This window comes from Python bivittatus, unplaced genomic scaffold (genome assembly GCF_059951505.1).
Source record: "Python bivittatus isolate LINGU-HERP-01145 unplaced genomic scaffold, Pbiv_v1 ctg000220_np1212, whole genome shotgun sequence".
Lineage (NCBI taxonomy): Eukaryota > Metazoa > Chordata > Lepidosauria > Squamata > Pythonidae > Python > Python bivittatus.
In genome coordinates, this window is record NW_028277048.1 from 1,873,008 (window position 1) to 1,894,739 (window position 21,732).

Sequence of the window (21,732 nt, forward strand, 5' to 3'; positions counted from 1 at the left end):
GTCTTCCAACCCTGTCCCAGATACCACTGCCTTCTTCCCTGAGTTAGGAATGAGATCCAGAAAATAAGCCAGTCATTCGTATTGATCCATAAATCTGGTTATTCCAAGTGGTCAAAAGCCAAAAAAGTATTAAGCACAGAACACGAGAGAGAGAGAAAGAGGGTGCATAGTAGAGGCTTCCAAATTCTTCAGCTAATCTCAGCTCTCAAGGGGAAAACAGCAGAGCATCCTCAGTGAACAAACCTCCAAGTCCATCTAGAGCCACATTTTGGATCTAGCTGCTGTATATGGAAATTCAGGAGTGTGCAAGAGATAAATCTCCACTTTGATAAAGATCTGCAGGAGGTCAGAACTAGCCTTCCTGATGCAGATGGCTGTGCATTGAGAAGTTTCCCGAGGGTGGAACTCAGTCATCAACAAGGGGTGGGATACAGATCCTTCCTACTACCATCTTCAACAGTAACTCTCTTCCTATTTGACTGACATTCTGGCTTTAAATCTCGAACAGTGCCTGGAAAAATGGGGCAGGAGCTCTGAATCTCAGTATTGTCTTCCAGTGCAAAATAAGTGCACCATCCTTCAGTAAGGCTGAAACTCTGGAGGGTGTAAAGTCCAGGACTTCCTTCCTGGAACTGGTCCCCCTGCAATTCAAGCAATCCATTTTAGGCTTCCATCTTCCGCAGACTCAATCTGTTGAAGGAGTTTCTGGAGGAGAAATAGAAGAATGTATTCAAACAAATCTTGGAAAGGAATTTATATTATGTGGGGAAAGAGTGATATGGCAAAGGTGGAAATGTAGAAATCTACTGAACAAATAAAAGGACTGCATCAGATTGGGGACTGATTTTGAAGTAGGATCTCTCGAAAGCAACTGGCACAAATCAGGGTCACTATAAGACTTTATGCACAACTCAGTTCAGAACAGTGCAGAAAAGCAGACAATGTGACAAAAACTCTACTACTTTTTTCCAGCTTCCATTCTTTCATAAATACCAAGATGAAGAGAGGAGGGAGACAAAGGAGTGGAGTGATGCAGGGAGAGTTCGTTAGGAGCTGTCCAATCACAGAGTGTTGGGGGCAACATATAGAGGCTTACAATTACTGTTCTCTACAAATCCATCTAATTCGAAAACTAAACAAGAGCTGCAGGTATTATCTTTAAAAGAAAAAAAATCCAAATTTAAAGAAGCCTGCTCCAAAAGTCATGCACTTTCCTGCAAACAGGTAGTTTCATACCTCAAGACACATCTACCATGTCTGCATTTGCACAGGTCTTGCCCGTTAAACATGAGGGGAGAAATGATCCTGCCACTGGCCCAAATCTATTTTTTTTTCCTTGCAAAATTCTAGGCTTTACACTGTGGTAGAAGGGGAAAATATGCTTGCAGTTGTCACATTCAACCATTCAGTCTCAGTCTCAGTCTCTCTCTCTCTCTCAAAATAAGTAAAAAGTTATAAACACTTAAAAAAAAAATCAGAATGTAATAAAAATCCCTGCACTTATGACATACTACGTCCTCTCAAACTCACTGGTCTCATAAAAGAGACTCTGAATGCTTGAAAAAGGTGAATAGACTGACTAATGCCTGAGCATTAGAATGTAACCCTGAACATAACAATAGGATTCTGTTTCTACAATAGATGGAGATTACAGTGAAAACTGGCTTGGTCCAGTACGCAAGAGTAGGTGGTCTAAACACTCCCTACCCTGCGAGTAGCACCTCCTCCCCCGCTAGGTGTTTGCCTAATTTTGGTTCAGAGTACATTGCTGCAAACAGTGTGCTTTCTTAATCTTTATGGGGAGCATATCAATATTTTAGCACCATAATTAGACACTGTGGAAGATCCCCCACCCCTGCAAGTGGGAGAAATGTTTTTGGGATTTAGCCTGCAGACCACTGACATCAGCTCTAGCCACTAGAGGTACCAGTTGTGAACCACAAGTTGAAGGAGCAACCCAGTTTTCAGGATACTTTCCTCCCCTGTAGGAAAAGGTGATGAAATAGTAAATGTTTTAGAATTTATGTGCTAAGCCAGATATCCCTTGGTGGTTTTTCAGCCTTATACCTGGCAACCACTGGGAAGAACTGTATCATTTTTACCTTTCCTAAATAATAAATGTAATAAAGGAATAAAGCCAATTGGATATTTAACCTAGATGTTGCTTAACAGACATTACCAATGTGCTTCAGAATTATTAAGAGTAAGAACCATGTCCCTTGAAAACAAGTGGCAAACAACATACAGTGGGCCCTGTGCCACTTAGACGTTCTAAACATCTGGATACAACCCAACAGTGCAGCATCTTGTGCTGGACAGTAGCACAAGAATACATTTCCTGGTTTGGGGGAGCAGTTAATTCCTAGAATAATTAACTGGGACTCATTTATGTCCTAAGCAGGGAAAGATTAAAACAAAACCACCAATTTGGGATGGGCCCCTAAATGTAATAGCTGATGGAACTGATAAACTTGCCTGCACAAAGCACTTTGGTTCTGAGCTTCCATGTCCAAGCATTTACTCATACCTGTGTGCAGAATGAGGAGCAACTGGCGTGTAGAGCTGAGGGATTTTGCGGTTGAGTAGTGGGTGCAAGGCTTCCTTTAGACGCTGGTAATTCCTCTCTAGCTCTCGGAGGAACTCACGTTGGTCTGGTCCAATCAGTGTCTTGCTTTTACGAAGAGCATCTTCACATCTAAGAAAACAGTGAAGTGGTTATGCGTGGCGGTACTGGCTCAAAGTGGCCTTGAAGAGTTCTCTCCCTTCTCCTTTTGGGCTACTTATTGATATCTAACTGTTCCAATCTTGGATGGAATTGTTCCCAGCTTCTGGTCTGAAATACCCTCAATCAGATTTTCGAAGGTCTTACTAGACTTGGTAGACGGTTCTAGGGACTAGCTCTTCTCCTCAGATCACTTCTCAACTGCAGAAGGCCCTGGCCTCCTGCGCTGCAAAACCTACTCTTTGAAGATATCTTCTCAAAAGATTGCCTTTACTTTTAGTTGTCTGGGAACATTTTAGAGGAAAAGTTATATAAAATATATATTATATAAATATATAAAATATGAAAGTTATATCTGGTGAGCGTCAAAGCCACTGCCCTTGACAAAACCCAGAGCATGCAGGAATACATCAGTAAGATGGCACCAGAAGATGATCTGCTGAGAGAATGCCTGAGGCAGCAGCAGACATGGGAGGAAGTTCAAGCAGAGGAAGTGCCATGGCAAGACAAGCCCCTGCATGGGATATACCATCAACAGGTAGCTGAGATGGCTGACACTGGGAAATCCTACTAATGGCTGGAAAGGGCTGGACTAAAAGACAGCACTGAGGCACTGATCATAGCAGCACAAGAGCAGGCACTAAGCACCAGATCCATAAAAGCAGGGGTCTTCCACACTAGGCAGGATCCAAGGTGCAGACTGTGCAGAAAGGCCTCAGAGACAGTCCAACACATAGTGGAGGGTGTAAGATGCAGGCAGGAACAGCATACACCGAACAGCACAACCAAGCAGCTGGCATTATGTACAGGAACATCTGTACAGCGTATGGGCTAGACCCTCCCAAGTCCAGATGGGAGATTCCACAGAAGGTTGTGGAGAATAACAGGGCTAAGATCCTGTGGGACTTCCAGATCCAGATGGACAGGCAGGTATTGGCCAATCAACCAGACATTGTGGTACTAGACAAGGACCAGAAGATAGCGGTGGTGATAGATGTAGTGGTGCCAAGTGACAGCAACTTCAGGAAGAAGGAGTATAAAAAGCTGGAGGGTTACCAGGGCCTGAAAAAGGAACTAGAGGGGTTGTGGAAAGTAAAGGCCAAAGTGGTTCTAGTTGGTGGTAAGAGCACTCAGGGCTGTGACTCCTAAGCTGGGAGAGTGGCTTCAACAGATCCCAGGAACAACATCAGAGCTCTCTGTCCAAAAGAGTGCAGTGCTAGGAACAGCTAAGATACTGCGGAGACCCCTCAAACTCCCAGGCCTCTGGTAGAGGACCCGAGATTGAGGAAGACATATACCACCCATAGGGGTGAGAGAGGATATAAGTTATATATAGAGAAAAATGTTATATATATATGTATATATATAAAGTTAACAAACAGACTAAAGTCAGCCAATCAAAAGGGGATTGTATTTGCCTGGCTGACATTAAAGGCAACTAATTTTCTTTGGTTCAGTAAGAACTGAAACAAATTCTTGTGAAACTCTCAGTGGGATTTGTCAGTATGAATGCAAAATACACAATTGGGTAGAGAACAAAGCTTTGTATGTAGAATGAACAGCAGTAATCTAGTTAACATTAGTCTGTCTTTCTAGAGGTGCTGTATATAAAATAAGTATCTACCTTTCCTTGTTAAGACAAGACTGTCAAGAGAAATTGTACAGCCAGTAAGATTACAAATGGAAGAAGTTGCTTTAAATAACACAATGAGATGTTTGATGTTTCTAAGAGAAGTAGCTGAGGATTCTGAGGGGAATGTGTTATGGTGGTGTCCCAGTCTCTAGCCACAAGCATTTTCCATAATAACTTTTTCCCAGTTTAAAATGATCTCAGGGGGTGGGGAAGAACATTCAGCTCTGTCAAATACTCAAAAGGGGTATTGACACAAATGAATTACGGCAGCTTTGTTAGTTGACAAGTACTTGTGTACAAGGGCTGCTTCCTATGTCTTCTTTTACTGGATCAGGAAGAGCCAGATAAAAGCCCACCCTCACCCATGAAGGTTACCGAGTGACTCTGAGCCACCCATACATTCTCAGCCTAACCTATCTTCATAGAGTAGCTGTTGTGGGGATAAAATAGGGGAGCCTCCCCCCGCTCAGCCTCTCAGAGAAAATATTACATTTATCCTGACCATCTCCTATGAGCTGAAGAGGGTAAAAGACAATAACCTTTGAGCTGAACTTGAATCCTGGTGACTATGAACATGTCCACATAGTTTTCTTGGTACCAATATAGAAAAAGTTTGCTATTGCCTTCTCCTGGGACTGTCATATTTATTCCCTGAAGGGCTTCCATCCAAGTACTAACCACATATTTGTCTGGCTTCTGAGCTCAGACATGGTTGTTAGGTGCTGCCACCTGCTGAAACTATACATAGGAGTCTCTCCTTATTTTATCCCCAGAAAACCTGAGAAATGGAGAGTGATCCAAAGTCATCAGTGAGCCCCATGTTTGAAAGGGACCTTCTTACCTGGATCTCCTCAGTCCACTAAAGCAGTGTTGTCCAAACTTGGCACTTTAAGATGAGTGGACTTCAACTCCCAGAATTCCCCAGCCAGCTGGGGAATGGCTGGCTGGGGAATTCTGGGAGTTGAAGTCCACTCATCTTAAAGTGGCCAAGTTTGGACAACACTGCACTAAAGGAACCTGGCCCTTCCCAGCCACAGTCCAACCCTGTGAGCAGTGCACTCTGCTGCTTTTTTGTAATCCTTACAACAGTTCTATTAAGTTGGATATGTATTACTTTGCCATATTTTGCGCACGGGAGCAGGATCCAGGTCAGAGCAGAAAAAGCAGAGTTCCTTTGGCTCTTCTAGAGAGTCCATGGCACAGGCACCCTCCCTCCCCGTGCTCCGTGTTCTAATTCCTCATAAAACCTCCTCCCAGAGCTGCTATTTGCCAGTGTGGAAAGCAGATCTCCCACTGATCTTCCTTTAGCATAGTTAGAAATTATTGTAACTATGATGTAAATCAGGGAAATCTGTGTCTAAGAAGCAAGCTTTCTAAAGTTATCATCTACAAAACTTTTTTCCTTCCTACACAAATTCTTTTTTCACTTTCATTGAATATTACTTGCAAAGGAAGACTCCTTCATTCCCTAAGATCATGTCAAGTATGTCATCCTGCAGTTGCCTTTTTATGCTGCCCAAAAAGGCCCTTCTTGTCTTTATTACGAAGACTAATATTATCTAAACTGTTCTTGTGCAAAGGTCTCTGCAAGAGGAGGAGAAGCACATGAGGATCTGAGCCTCACTTTATTCCCAACAGTGATGTTCTGGGATGAAAGCACAGTTGCTCACCTTGCATCTGGATCAAATTGAGTAGTTTGCAAATTTTAGGGGTCACTTCTGATGTAGCACTCTATACTTGGATGCTATCTACAATGAGAGGCCTGCCTAGAGGTCTCTTTGAGTGGATCCTGCTTTATTTTCCCAAGCCTTTACATTATGAGCATTTGAATCCACTGAAAATTATAGATCAAATCTTTATTTTTAGTGAAGCTTTTCTATGCTACTTTATCCTCTGCTCCTGCACATTGTTAACATCATTATTTGTAATTATTTTTAGTTAATATTATATTTTTGAAAGGCCCTAGATATGATGGAACAGCATATAAACGTGATTACCAAATCATGCATGAAGCCTATGGAGTTGTGGCAGCTGTACTTGTGCATTACCTCTTAGTGAAATCCTTGAAGCACAGCCGCAGCTTGTTGTGGTGCCGATAGAGCTTGGGGTCATCAGGGATCTCAGCCAAAAATACCTGTGCCACCTCCAGAGGACCCTGGAACAAAAAGGGCATGGAGATGAGGTGTGGTAAGAAGGCTTGACTGGAGTCAGTGTCTGGGACAGGAGTGGAAAGTTTTCCTTCCCTTGCCATTTAATCTGTACCAAACTTAATTTTAGGCCAGTCATTTACTCTTAGATATCATTATTTTCATTTAATTATCAAGCTGGATGTTGCCTCAATCACTGGAGTATCTCTAGAAGGCTTACACATTAAAGTTAAAAAAAAAACAAGAACCAAGAAAACAATAATACATACAGCACATTGAGGAAAGAATACACGAAACTCAATCAGTCTTAAAACCAAGATGCTTTATCAGAGAGCTGACCACCTCATTCTACCACAGGGCCTACTGAAAGAGGCACATTTCCTCAGCTTTATGAAAATACAGCAGGAGTGGGGCCATATGGACCTCAGAGAAAATGTTGATCCACAGGGCAGGCACAGCTATAGAGAAGGCATGTCTCCTAGGAACTCTAAATGACGGTACTTTACAACTGGGACCTGGAGTTCATCAATTCTATTTGGTCTTACTGGCTGGGCAGAAATGACAGGCCTCAGAAGAAAGGCAGTCCTGCAGGTAATTGGAACCTAAGCCTCAAAGGCCTAAAATCAACACTCTGAATTGTACCTGGAAGCCCACTGGTAGCCAGTGCAACTCATGGAGCAGAGATGTACAGCAATGTTCAGATGCATTTTGAATCAGTTGTACCTTCCAAGTGGTATAAAGGGGAGCCCCAAAACAGTGCTGGGAAGTGACTAAAGCTTGAGTGACTGTGAGACTGGCCTCTTCATCCAGAAAAGGTCATAATTGGCACACAGAGTGGATTTGTGCGAAGGCCCTCCTGGCCATGGTTGCCACCTGCTTGTGGAGCAGGAGCTGAGAGTCCAGGTGGACCCCCAAATAATGAACAATTTCCACCTGGCGAAGTGCAACCCTATCAACAACTATATTGATAGTATATTCCTGGGACCAGAAGGACCTTGAGACCAAAGCCACTTGATCTTGCTAAGAATGAGCCTAAGCCTGTTCCTCCCCATCCAGGCCTTTAGAGTCTCCAGGCACTGGAAGAGGACCTCCCAAACATCACCTGTTCGGCCAGTGGGTGAGATGTAAAGTTGGGTATCATTTAGATACTGATAATATTTAACTTTGTCCCAGTGGTTGATTTCACCCAGTAGCTTCATGTAGATGTTGAACGGGAATGAGGAGAGTGTTGAGTCCTGCGGAACCCTGTGCAGCAAGGGCTTTGCTATCAACACCGACTGGAATCAGCCACAGAAGAAAGAAGGGAACCATTACAGGACAGTGCCCCCCATTCCCAACCCTCAGGAGCAACTGAGAATGATACTGAACATTGCTGACAGATCAAGCAGGACCACCCTTATATCTGGAGTCTGGTACTGTAACACCTTTTAAGACTAACAAATTTTATTAAAAGGCATATGCTTTCCTGAACTGTAGGTAGCTTCATCAGATTCATGGAGTGGCTCAGAAGATCTCAATGAACACAATGGGTTTTTAACACATTACAATTTTTAATTGGTAAGGCACTTGTGATCTGTCTGAGATGTAACCTGCATCTATATATCCACCTTGCTCCCCCTGCCTCATCCTGCACCCTGCCTACATCAGTCTAGCCACTCCATTGCAACTGATGAAGTGAGCTATAATTTATGAAAGCTTATTTCTTTTGATCAGATTTGTTGATCTGAAAAGGTGCTACTAGGCTCCTCCTTTTTTATTTTTTTGGGCTACCATACACATACACATACACATATACATACATATACACATACACAGCTCTCCTTCGACAACCCCTGTACAGGTTCTGCCAGAGGTCACTGACAAACACAGTCAATGCTGTCTCAGTGCTATCCACACCCCAGGGTCCTCTGCAGTTGCTGCATCACATATTCATCATTATTTAACATGCTTCCTCCATTTTGCAACATCTTTGTTCTTCAACTCTCTGCCAGGAGGATTCAATTCTGTTCTCCCAGCAACTTTGCTAGCCAGGCCTGAAGCCTCTTTTGCCTGCAATAAAACAGTTCTTCTCATTCCTTGGTTGGGTACCTGGTTGACTATGGTTCCAACACATCCCTGAAGCACCATCTGCAGCATCTTGGCATCAGCTGGGTCCTGGTGGGTGGCAAAAGTCAATTCCTGAGTCTTCTTCTGCATGTCCTCTATGGCTACTTCAATAGGAATCAGAATGATCTGGAGACACAGACAAGCCAATGCAAACAAAACAAAACTGTCAGGAGATGATCTCCTTATGCTTAAAACGATGTGTATAAATGCAAAGAATGATACAAAACTCCAGTCCCAATCCAAATTTTGCATCAGGAAAAAACGGATTCATGTGCTCTGTGTATGTTATATAAACTGGTTATAATTGCCTGACCACTGTCTCATAACTTAATTTACAACTGTTTGTTACATCTACTATTTTGCATTATTTATTCTCAATTGGTTTATTACATGGGGAAGAATCACTTTGCAGGATTCTGCACTGCATTCAAATAGGGAAATGGTCCCTAGGCCATTTCTCTGGCTGTAAGATTTTAACTTTTCTGCAGTTTTAAGAATAAGTGCTGAAACACTTTCAAGCATACTTCCGTATGTCTTAAAGTATAGAAAACTGAGATTTTCAGTAAGCTGACATTTGCATACAAACCATATCCTACAATTTTTTTCACTCCTGATCCCCGAAAACTCCATGAGCTGACTATCCCATTACCTCTTCCTTGTGGATGACATTAATGCGGGTTTTGATGTAGGGGAAAGCATGAGAAGTGGTGAGCAGAGTCTTGCGCTTGAACTGCTCATGCAGGTCACCATGTGCTCGTCCATCCAATGTGAAAGGGGTACAAAACATGAAAGTGCGCAGGTTATAGTTCTTGTCAAAATATGTGACACGGTCCTTCAGTTCGTATGTGTCAAAGAAAGGCTCCACATAAGTCAACTGGATGTATGCCTGTGACAAGACAAGACAGGGGTCAGCATCCTTTCACCACTATTGTATCGGGCACTTGCTTGCTTGAAGTTCAGACTATCATTTGAACAAGGACAAGTGAGTGAAGAAGAGAACGTTTTCCCCCAAACCAGCATTGGTTTCCTGGAGGAAGGAAACAGGACTAGCATTCTCATAGCCTTGCCATTTCAGCAGTCTATAGACAAGATATGCATTTTGCTGTGGAAAGAGAGCAGAAATCTTAAAGGCATTTCCACTGTGGTATATGTAGTATGGAAGAAGAAATGTGGCAAATCATTTCTTCCCTAGAATGCCACACTAGAAATATTTAGGAATTGCTATGCCTAGAGATCCACAGCTTCTTCCTGCTGAATCTGTCATATAGTGTCAGATCAGTTGGGGCAAATGTCCTCTTGGTTTAAATATACAGTCCAATCATAGAATTGCAATGTCTAATACCATGCACAGTAGAATCTACCTTATTAGGATCCAGCTTGGTCTTGTCCACAGGATTGGAGCCTTTGATAATTTCCACCATTTCATGCCCAAAACGTTCAGCATAAAACTCCTGAAGGGAAAACAAAACAGGACAGTTTTGCAAGGCATAAAGGTCTGAGACCATTCTGGATATCTCAGGCCATCAGTACAGAATGAGGGTTAACCCCATGTCCAATGGTAAGAGAGTTCAGCACTACCCGCAGGATCAGTTTCCTCATCCCTGGCTTAAAGCATCCAGTTGGTAAGGTGGAAAGAGTTCTCCTGTCGAAGCTTTCATTGCGAATAGCTAGAACTCCCAGCCCTACGAAATAGGTAACATTCACCAACAAAACTAACTACAGAGCCCCAGCCTCTTCCTTTATACTCACCCTTCTTTCTTCTGCTCAGTGAAGTGGTTCCCTACTTAAACTATTCTTTATCTGCTGTAGGTATTTGCAGTGTAACAATGTTACAGAAGAGGGGGATGCGGTGGCGCAGCGGCTTAATGACGCTGAAAGTTGCCGGCCAGAAATGGTCGACGCGTCAGCGGTTCGAGTCCAGCCTTTGCGTTAAACAGGGTGAGCTCCTGTTTCCTCCCCAGTTCCTGTCAACCCAACAGTTCGAAAACTCACGTGAGTAGATAAATGGGTACTCTCACTCCGGTGGGAGAAGAAATGCTGGCGGCGCCTTGCAAAAAGGAGTCGGGAGCAGTTGCCAGTAAGCGCGAAAAACCGCGCGCGCCCAAAAAGGGCGCGAAGCAGTGGAAACCCCGCCTCCTGCGCTCACCAGCTGGGCTCTGCTCTAGGAAGGAGGCTCTGGCAAACCACTTCCGAAACACTTGCCTTGAAAACTGCAAAGGACTTGTCCAAAGCAGTCACTGCAGAGTCGGTAATGACTGAGCGCAGATTAAAAAAAAAAAAAAATGTTACAGACAAAACTCAATGTTCTGATAAAGACAAAACTCAAGAGGTGAGCTCTTTAGTCCTTTGCATAATTGACCGAGAATGGGTGTGCTTCCAAACTTGTAATATCATAATTTTACAATCATAAAAGTATGCAATACCCATTTCTGTTGTCTTCTCTTAGTTTTCAACTATATAGTACTAGTATATACTTCAAAAGAACAATAGTCCAAAAGTTATGAGGCTAGTAGAACAAAATTAATATGAAATTTTGAACATTTCCGATAAGCTTTTCTTCTTAAAATTGTGTCCAATAGACACACATACAGTGGTAGCTCGGGATACGAACGCCTCTACTAACAAACTTTTCGGGTTACGACCAGCTCTGGCCACAAAAATTTACCTCGATGTGTGAATTCCACCTCGGGGTATGGTCATTTTTCCGCCCTGACACATGGTCCGCGGCCATTTTCCTGCCGCGCCGTGCCCGGCCGTTTTCCCGCCCCGCGGTGCCTGGCCATTTTCCTGCCCTGCCGCGCGGCACCCGGCCATTTTCCCGCCCCGCTGCGTGGCGCCCGGCCGTTTTCCCACCCCGCCCTGCCCCGCCCTGCGGCGCCCGGCCGTTTTCCTGCCCCTGACGCATGGTCCGCGGACGCCAGAACGGATTAATGGTAATTACATTGAACCTTATGGGAAAATTTGCTTTGGGGTGCGACCAAATTCAGAGGGCGGAACGGATTAACCGGATTTACACCGAACCCTATGGGGAAATTTGCATCGGGTTACGACCAACTCAGGATATGCCCAGAGTCATGGAACAGATTAAGTTCGTATCCCGAGGTACCACCATATTTTTGTTGATTGAATTATAATTTTATACTTATCAAAATGAGTCAGATGCATCATTGTCTTCATTCAGTACACATGATAAGCTTATAGCTTATACCCCAGTCAGAGCATCCTTCAGGAGGAAAAGGATGCAGAAAAGATGCAGAAAATTCTTCCTAGGAAGGATTAGAGGGCCCTTAAATGTAAGATCCTGCCCTAACAGACCACTCTTATTTGTCCTATATAAGATGCCCTGTCTCTCATAACATGTGGTACATTTTCTACAGCGCCAACAGAGCATCCTTCCCACCCTCTAAGTTATTATAAAAAAGGAGGGGAAATGTATCAGGGCTTCATCAATATCTTCAGTAAATTGTACATAGTTCACATATCTCTCCTTTATTCCTTTAATTGTTAGGACTGTTACTTGGGGGCCACCCAAGATCCCACAGACATGGGATCAGGCTCAGCATGGCCCATGACAGACAGCAATGGCAACTCACTTCAATATTCTGCCAAGAAAAAGCAAATAAATATTCATAACCAAAATCATGTCCACATGATAGCAGAAGATGAGCCCGCCTGGCTGGAAAGTATCCAACAAGCTACTGGGAAAAAGCACAGTGAGAACAGAAGTAGCACTGGTGTTTATGATGTGACAGAGGATTAAAACCAAATGGCTATCCAGCTACTGATGTGCCCAGAGGCAAAAGGACAGCTTGATGCTCCCAAGTCATGTAAACCATTGGTACATCAAGACCTAAGATTCTAGGTACCAGTGGTCATCAGTGAACTAAAATGGGCTGGAATGGATCGTTTTCACACCAGAGCAGTACCAGATCTTCTACTGTTGACAAGAAAGAAATAAAAGAATTGCAGTTTTAAAAAAAGAGTGCTCAGGTCAGTGTTTGGACACAACCCCAGAAATAATACAATCTCAGTTTGAGCCCAGGCAAGCCTTTCATTATTGAGGTGATTCCAAGTCTATGCCCCAATACAGATGCAGAGCAAATGAATATTGAACAACTTTATGCCGACTTCCAACATCTTGCCAATGTAACACCCCCCAAATTACCATATTTATCACAGGTGAATAGAATGCTAGAACTGGAAAGCAAAATACTGGTAAATTGTGGCCATGATATAAGAAAGGAAGCAGGTGACAGATCAATAGAATTTCACTTGTAAAGCTCTTCTGTAAAGGGAGCTTATAACTATATTCTTATCAATATATTAATTAATAGTAATAGATTTTATTAATATAAATAAAGCATCAAGTATGTTGATACTACTACCCAGATAAGAATGTATGGAGACCAGCTAGTCTGATCAGCACGCAGATGCACACTGCACTATGTATGTATGTTTCTGAAAGCCAAGAATGGAGCTTTCTTTTCAGCATGTTCTTATCTAGGTGTACAAGCAAGGCCATGCGTGCACTAAACAGACACAACTGGTGCTGTGCTCCCATTCACAATTATCTCTATTGCCTCTTTCATATTCACTCATTACTAAATTGCTTCATCTCTATCCCCTTTGAGGATATTTCAGCTATTACCTCAAGTCGATGAGAAATTTCAGCTAATTTAGTGATAGAGGGTTCTTTGTAGACAAACTCTTGCTCATCCAAGTCTCCAAATTTGCTGCCATAAAAACCAACCCGGAAATACGTTCCAAACATTCTCTAAAGCAACCTAAAAGGATGAAGTGAGAAATACAACGGCAGAGTTAGACTGGTCATTTGAACATTAACTGTAACATGTCTTACTAAACTGATTATCTATCCCACGCTGAGCAGCTCTTTCCTTGAATATCCAGTTTATAGATATTTATTTATTTAAAACGTTTATATAGCTGCCCATCTTAAAAACAACTTTGGGCAGCTTACAATCAATAAAACATGCATCTACAATTAAGTCTGGGTTTATATTCTTGCTGCTTCTGTTTACATTAAGACTATGAAAGACAATCCAGATATTCTTAGGATCTTGAAGGTACTTCAGGAACCATCATTTGCCAATAAAGGGCAATCTCTTCTTGCACCCCTTGAAATGGGTTGCTTGGTCAGTCTTACACTCCTCCCTTCTCTAAGCTGTTACCCAAATCTTTAGCAGTGCCTTTAGAAGCATGCAAGCTAATCAGGTCAGGTACTCACTACATTTCCAAAAATGTGCGCCAACTCACCAAATCAGGACCGGGCCGGACCAAGAGCAGAGAAGTTGAATGGGAAAGGAAAACAGAGAGAGAAGTTAGTAAGAGAATGGCAGCTCTTCAACCCAATCAGCTGTCCAGAGGGAGAGAGTGGGGACGAGTGGACTGAGGACAGGAATACTATCTCAGTGATTGGTCCATAAAGGGCCTGATACTACTGAGATAACCTTCTTCTCCTAAAATAAGTTACTATTGTTATATTTGTTTTCCAGATATCTCTGTGCACTTTCACTGCCTGTTGAACACATGTTATTTTTATGGCACTGCTGTAATTATAAGGAGGAAACAACTCCCATGGTTTTGCAATAATAATTGTCTGTGTGCAGCCCAGAACTTGATCAAGTGCTCCCTTGGTAACGTCTTTCATATTCCACGCATTCTTCAGTAGCTACTTGACACTTATGAACTTTCTCTGTCATCAATTTCATCACAGCTTTGGTGAAAAATACATCTGGTGACTGGGTCAGAGCTTGATTAACTTTGATCAGGGACGTTCAATGAAAATAAAAACACCAAGAAAGAGAGATGACATGACAGAGGAAAAGAAAAACAAAAAAGAAGAGAGCAAGAGCAATAAAACCACTGAAGTTCAGCAGTGCCCGAAAAAGCACAGTTAAATATTCCTCGTGATGCAATGGCAGAAGATCTGAGTTATCTGGCTTGCCTCAGGGCATAAGCATATGTACTGTCAAAAAACTCAGTCCCAAGCAAATGAATGCAGCATTCAGGACTCCTGATCAGCACTTTCAGGACTCCTGATCAGCACTCCTTCCAGCACTCCTCATCCTGGGCATTTCCATATCTAAACCTAACTCTCCTGCTATGTTGCATAGAGTGGAAGGGAGGAGAAGGTGCCTTAATAAAGCACGCTACCCAGAAGAACCTGCAAGCGCTAGCACTGAGCTCAGCTGTCCTATCTGAGATAGCCTAGTTTCAAGATTGAGCTGCTCCGTCTCCTCTGCCAAAGCAGAACTTGGAGGCTATTTCCGAAACCCCTATTCTTTGTCAAGCAAGGACACTTTCTTTGTAAACTGAGGTCAGCATGAATTTCTAGCAGGGCATCTTCCTTTTAAAGCACTTCTAGTGTTATGTTTCCTTAATTTGCAAATTGATGAATAGGAACCTATATCTATCTCTATCTGTCTGTGTCTATCTTCGTTCGTTCATTCATTCATTCATTCATTCATTCATTCATTCATTCATTCATTCATTCATTCATCCCTCCCTCCCTCCCTCCCTCCCTCCCTCTTCGGCCAGATGGTTGCACTTTAATGCGGATTCTGAAATTAAAATGATGAAAGCACACAAGTATTAGTAATACTAGTTTTTAGGATGTTCCCCACTGTTCATGCATTACAATATTCCCAAGCTATTTTTTTGGATCTCTGACAAGTTATTTATTTCATGAAATAAATTCAGAAGCCTTGGGTACTTGAGAATTGAATTATCTACTTCTGGATTTCATTATGAAAAGAATAGTTCTGAAGAATACACAGACTGCTATTCCCAGAGTGACCACAGAAAATCCTAAAACATTTGGGTAGGCTTTTAGGACAGAAGGCATGTCTCCTGGGCAGGCTTGAATCCCATGGCTTTTATTTTATTTGAGAAGCAGAGAGAATAGGGCAAGGGACAACAGGATGAGCGCAGCCAGGAGAGCTCTCTTTTCCCTCTACAATTCAATGTGGGGAGTGGGCAGTTCTGTGAGGTTTTAGCCACACACGACTAGGCCCTCATGCAATACAACAAGGAACATGGACAATGGCAAGGTAGAAAACCACCAAGGAAAGGAGGGAGAACAACACTGCAGAGTAACCTGGAACAGAGGGCCTGTGGCTAATCCATTCTAGTCACCTGTTGGTGGTTTTGACCCCTAACCCTAACTCTTCCCAGCAAGAAGAGTTTCCAATAACTCTTAAGAAATAGGTCACACCCCATATCCTCCCATGAACCAATGTTATGTTCCTCCCTGCTGCAGCACCACCAGTGGGGAGATGACCAAGGGGATCATCAACATCAGCTTTTTAAAAAGGGAGGAGGCTGCAGTAGGAATTGCACTGGTGGCCTCTTTTTGGCTCCAGGTCCTCTACAGCATAGGAATAATGCAGGTTATTCAAACAAAGTCACAAAATGCTTCATTTAAAATGGAAAGGAAGTGTTCCCTTTTATAAGCAAGGATAGTGTGCAAATACAGAATTCGGATCCTCTTGATAATGACTGTACTGATGCCTGCATTTGAAGTCCTGCATTGGCTACCAGCAGCTTACCTGGGAGAACAGAAGACATTGGTATGCCTCTAAAGCCCTAAATGCCTAGGGCCTGACTACTTCCCATTACAAACTTGCCTAGTTGCTAAATCAGCAGGAGAGGCCTTTTTGAACCAGAGGTCCACTCCCCACCATGGGAGACAGCCTTCACCTGTGTTGCCTCCAAGCTAAGGAACAAGCACCCTGGGCAATGCATTTGGTCCCCACCCTGCTCTCTCACTGTTTAGGAAATCTGTAAAGAACAATCTCTTTCACCCATCTTTTAACTGTTGGGTTATTTTAGTTCTTTATTATTGTTAATTTCTATCTGTGTTTTCAAATTTCTTATGTTCTATTTTGGTTTTTGTTTGCTGTCTTGCCAGAGAAGTATGGGTAACAATGAAATCAATCAAACAAATAGCAAAACTTACTGAATGGGCTGAGCCTCAGAGCTCTGTAGAGCCAGGTTTCTGTGCAGAACTTAGATAAATTCTGTGGGACTAGCAATGCCTGTTATACAATGATGCTTCTTTTCCAGATTTTCAGTTTTCATTGGTGTTTGTGTCAAAATTGCTGTTCTGCTCACACTGAAAATAGTAAACTATTTTGCTGTTGCAAGAGGTGGATCATACATCCAGATTTTTTTTCATAAACAGCTTTAGCATTTATAAACAGCTTTAGCATTTACAAAGACATTTGTAAGATCACTATGGCATGTACAGGTGGTCCTCGGGTTATGAGTTGTTCAGTGGGTGTTCAAACTTACGGCACTGAACAAGTGGTAGTTACAACTGGTCCTTGGAGTTCTGGCCGTCGCAATGTCCCCAAGGTCACATGATTAGAATTATGATGTTACAGCAAGCTGTGGTCATGTGATTACAATCTCCAACATTACCTACCAGCTTCCCACAAGCAAAGTCAAAGGGGAAGCTGGCAGGAAGTCAGAAGTCATGGTCATGTGAGGTCTTCACTTAAGGACACCAACCAGAACTGCCAGAGCTGCCGTCGCCCAGTGGTGTGGTCACGTGACATTGTGCTTTATGACTGTGTCGCTTAGCAATGGCAATTCCAGTCCCAATTGCCACTGTAAACCAAGAACTACCTGTAGTTGGGACAATGAGGACAATAGTATGGAACTGAGATCCAGACAGTAGGTTTCTCTGCACTGTTTAACTGTGCATTAGTGACATTTTAAGGTACACACACACACACACACACACAGACATACCCTAGTTTGCTCAGGATAAGTAAGAAATTCTATTCTTTTGCTATGTAATTGTAATAAAAGAGCTGTAGTGGAGTTTAGTGATAAATGTACAGAGAAAGGCTGGAGATTACAGGACTAAAGCTGCATGCACATTCACAAAAACACACAAGAAGAAGCAAGACACATTGTAGCCTACCTCCCAGCCAGAGGCCTGATTGACAAAACAAAGGGGAGGGGGAAACAGAGAAAACAGGCAGAAGAAAGGTAGTTAATTCCTTGAAGCTCAGCATCCTCTAACCTCTAACTGATCAGTGGCTAGGCCCACGTGTATGTTTGAACTGAATTTACAGTACCTCTTTTCTAGGAATAGGGATGGGGGGGTGGGGAGAGGGTTAATTCTGCAATGCAAAATTCCCTACCTTTCTTAATGGAACAGCTAGAAATTGGCATTTTATGCCTAGCTTCATTCTGTCCATCCTTAAGATCTCAACAATGAAGAAAAAGTCAGTTGCAGGTTCTGACCATATAGCTTAGCATAGTGATTACCAATCTGAGACACTGAAATATTTATCTCAGGAGGTTGGCCCAGGAAAAAAGAACACCTTGGCTGAGGAAGCTACCTGAAATTAGCATGGTTCTCATTAGTTCCGAACTGTACTTTCTACCCTCGTCCATATTTATACAATGAAATGTATAGAAATAAATGGAATACTAATTATGAAAAATGAGATTTACAAGTTTTTATTCTCCTGCCCATCCATTTTTCTTTATGGAATCTATGATACGAAAAATTGATATCACACTAAAGCCATATGCCTCATTCCCCCCTTTCAAGGAACTCTTTTAGTTCTGACATTCAAACTGGTGTCACATAACTTCAGCTCTGATAATTTCTACTGAAGTTATCCAAATGGATTCAGTACTTTGGTTTTCAAATCATACTAACTAAACCATGGTGTGGCTTGCTTGGTTCCTATTTCATGTATTGAATGGAGCATAAACATTCTGGTTTATTTTACAGAACCACAGAATCATAGAATGTATGAGTCTGAAAGGACCTTACTGGTTCTCTAGCTCAACTCCTTGCTCAATGTAGGGATTCATTAACCACCTCTAACAAGGAGACATCCAATTCCCACTTGAAAAGCTACCGTATAAGGAAGCCCACCATTGTTCTAAGCAGAAGTTCCACTTAACAGCTCTTACCAAAAAGAAATTCATCCAAATAGCCAACCTAGGTCTCGTTTTCATTTCAACCTGTATGTCCTTGTCTCTCTCTTGGGCTTAATAGAAAACAAGTCACCCACTCTTGCACACGGCAGACTGTTATGTATTTGTACATAACTTAAGCGTTCTCTTTTGCAAGCTGAATGTATTCGGCTCCTTTAACTGTCTGTCATCGGGGCTTGTTTCCAGGCCCCTTATCATCTTGGTCTCTTTTGAACCTGCTCTAGCTTTTCCATGACCTTTTTAAAGTATAGTGCCTAGAACTGAATGCAACATTTCAACTGCAGTCTTACCAGTGCAGATCATTTCCTCCTGGTCCACATGCAATATTTCTGTTAATGCATTTCAAGATTAGATTGGCCTTTCATTTTGACAGTTAACAAACTACAGCTTAACGTGATGTGCCAACCTAGCTTGTGTTTAATTTTTGTGACACAGATAATAAAATGGAACATAAGACTGTTTGGGAAAGCATCCAAGGAGAGGAGTTAATGCTTCCTTTGATCATCACCCTAATTCACCTCCTCAAATGCAACAATAAAATATTACGACAAACCCTGCTACAGAATGTTCTCACCTGGCTAGTTATCTTGCTGAAAGCATCTTGCAGTTTGCCATGCAGAACTGCCAACTTCTTGAAGTCACGGTTTGCTTCATGGATGGGAATGAGGATTTTGTAGGTCTCATTGACAGCCTCATAAAGTCCACCCTAGGAAGAATGAAGCAGGAGTTCAGAGGGCACTGGAACCATTGGGATACCTCTGACAACTAAGAAGCAAGCAGCAAGGTGGCTGATAGAAGAAATGAGGGACAACTGGTATGTAGAAGCAGTCAGTGCTTCAATTAGCTGGATAAGTAGTCAGGTACTATAGGAACAGCTTAGGTAACACCTAAACAATGAGAGGCTTAAACTGAGAAGTTAGCAATTTCATAAAGCTAAATGACATCCACTTGGTTCCTGAAACCCCTAATCCCTTAGGATCAGAGCACTTTCCAGCCATCAGATTCCAGAATAAATCAGTCTAGTTGTCAGAGGCTTGAAAGAAGAACAATCTCTGGTCCACACCTTTGGCATATATGATAGCAGCAGCAGGAAAGAACTAGGAGCTCCACCAATGAAGGCTAGAGCTTTTGCAGACAGACTTTTTCTCTTCGTCACAGAGGCATGAAAACAAAAAATAGTAAAAATCAAGGCTACTTTGCAAAAGACTGGGAATGTTTCTCTCCTAAGGAATGTACCAAGACTGATCGAGGCTCCTTGAGGAATAATTTGTTTTGTTCCATGGAAGAAAGCATCTAATTGTTACTGTTATACAAACAACCATCTTCTGTCCTGATACTGGAAATGTATTGTGCAAAGTATAATTAGCTGAAATGTAGTACACAAAGATTTTTTGTTTGAATTTATTTTAAGGCATGATTTGGAGATAAAATGGACTGTACCCTTATTCGCAATTGCATGCTTTCACTGAAATCAATTGCGCTGACATGTCTAAAAGGGGGTTTACTTGAGCTACAGACTCTCCTGTGTAGGAGTCTAAGGCTAGAGAAGGGCTACCACAGACCCTTTAAGAACTGAAATCAACAACTAGCAGGAAAACATGCCAGCCTTTTTATGGTCTTAAATGCCAGCCAGTCCTTTTCTAGGACAACAGCTCTAACCATAATGTCCTGCTATTTGCTGTCCAAGGTACTGACAGCTCCTTGGGTTCTGACTCTGACGTGATGAAGTTCAGATTTATGTGACACATAAATCCATCAGGAGTGCTTTGCATCAGCCATGCTAACACAGACAAGAATCACTGCTGTTGGAAGGGCAAAAATTGTGCCATTCCCTGACCATTTGAAATCTTTCATACATCATTCCAAATGTTTAGCAAGCAAAATGGCTCAATTTGGGCATATGAAGCCATGACATGAACTGTTTTCCAAGCCTAAAAAGCCAAGCTGTTTTCTTGTCTGTTTTCCTGTTACTAGATCAGCCAGGTATCATTAAGGCAGTACGGAATGCTTTTGTATGTTGGAAATAAATGCACTGCTCTTGCCACCCTGTAAGCCCCAATCATGCCACATTTGAAGCTCTTACCAAAGTAAATGAAGAAGCTGCTTGCTCAAGCAACCCCACCAGCCCTTGTTCCGTGAAGTATTTTCCAGAGCAGATGCCCTCTTCATCTGGGGACAAGATGTCATCTGAAACTGCAGACTCTTCTAGTACATTGGAAGAGATGTTCTTGGAAACAGAGATGAATTATTGAGAGACTGAGTCAGAGAGAAACAGAACTCTTCTTACAGTCTCCCCTCTGCCAAAGCCCCTCAAACGGAGAGGAATAACTATCTAGAGTTGAGGTAGGCAATCTGGTCTTCTCCAGATATCTTGGCTGACAACTCCCATAATTCTTAGCCATTGACCATACTGTCTATAGCTCATAAACTGAATTCCAAAATATCTTTAGGGAATCACATTAAAGATCTTTGATCTACAACTTCAATGAAACATAGAGGTCTTACTAGGGCAGGGAGCATCTATGCTCTCTTTCCAGTTCTGTTGAGAGAACTTGGATGAGGAAAGTGAGAGTAAAGAGCTGGAACTTTTTCTTTCAACAGTAGACATGAAGGTACAGAGTGAATGAGGATTGGTGAGGCACTACTCTGATGCAGCAGGTCAGTCCTTTTACAGCAAATGCTCTCCTCTTGCCTCCTTTTCTTACCTGGAAAGTGACACAGCCCACAGGTAGGTAGCGGCAGTCTTCCAACATGCTAAGATATTCAGCTACCAGGGCAGCAGAATGCACCAAACACTGTGCTGCTTCTGCGTGGTTTCCACGTTCGGAATGCTTTGCTGCCATGTTCTGCAGCCATGTCAGCCTCAGATCTGGTGATGCCTGGTATCCCTTCGCTATCCTGAGAAGCAAGTTACAGTCAGGGACAAAAGTCTTGGCTTTTACACACGTCTACTAAACTAAGTGCCTTCCCCATCCTCCTACAGTATGTGAGGTGGAGACCCTGCCAGTGTTCTTGTCAGGAATATCTACAGGGTGATTCCTAGCGACATCACTGTGTTCTTTAGTTCCACTTTGCACCTTTTAAAAGCAGACACATTCAATGTTTTAAATGGAGGACAAGTGCTTTTTTGCTCATATTGG

At 42.5% G+C, this 21,732-nt stretch overlaps 1 protein-coding gene across 5 annotated transcripts in view; it reads right to left on the reverse strand.

Annotated features, from left to right (window-relative positions):
• Positions 1-527: 527 nt before the first annotated feature.
• DOCK6 (dedicator of cytokinesis 6) overlaps positions 528-21,732 on the reverse strand; it is a 109,961-nt gene continuing 88,756 nt past the window's right edge. For 3 of the 5 annotated variants that reach the window (XM_088137621.1, XM_088137624.1, XM_088137623.1), the window contains 11 exons: positions 21,298-21,490; positions 20,676-20,819; positions 19,167-19,298; positions 17,559-17,573; positions 13,257-13,382; positions 9,970-10,059; positions 9,258-9,494; positions 8,591-8,734; positions 6,404-6,510; positions 2,528-2,695; positions 528-705 (listed from right to left, as the gene is read on the reverse strand). In XM_088137621.1, the coding sequence (XP_087993747.1) occupies positions 663-705; positions 2,528-2,695; positions 6,404-6,510; positions 8,591-8,734; positions 9,258-9,494; positions 9,970-10,059; positions 13,257-13,382; positions 17,559-17,573; positions 19,167-19,298; positions 20,676-20,819; positions 21,298-21,490 (1,399 nt within the window). In that variant the 3' untranslated portion in view covers positions 528-662. The remainder of the gene's footprint in view (positions 706-2,527; positions 2,696-6,403; positions 6,511-8,590; positions 8,735-9,257; positions 9,495-9,969; positions 10,060-13,256; positions 13,383-17,558; positions 17,574-19,166; positions 19,299-20,675; positions 20,820-21,297; positions 21,491-21,732) is intronic. The other 2 variants (XM_088137622.1, XM_088137625.1) reach the window with 2 other exon arrangements.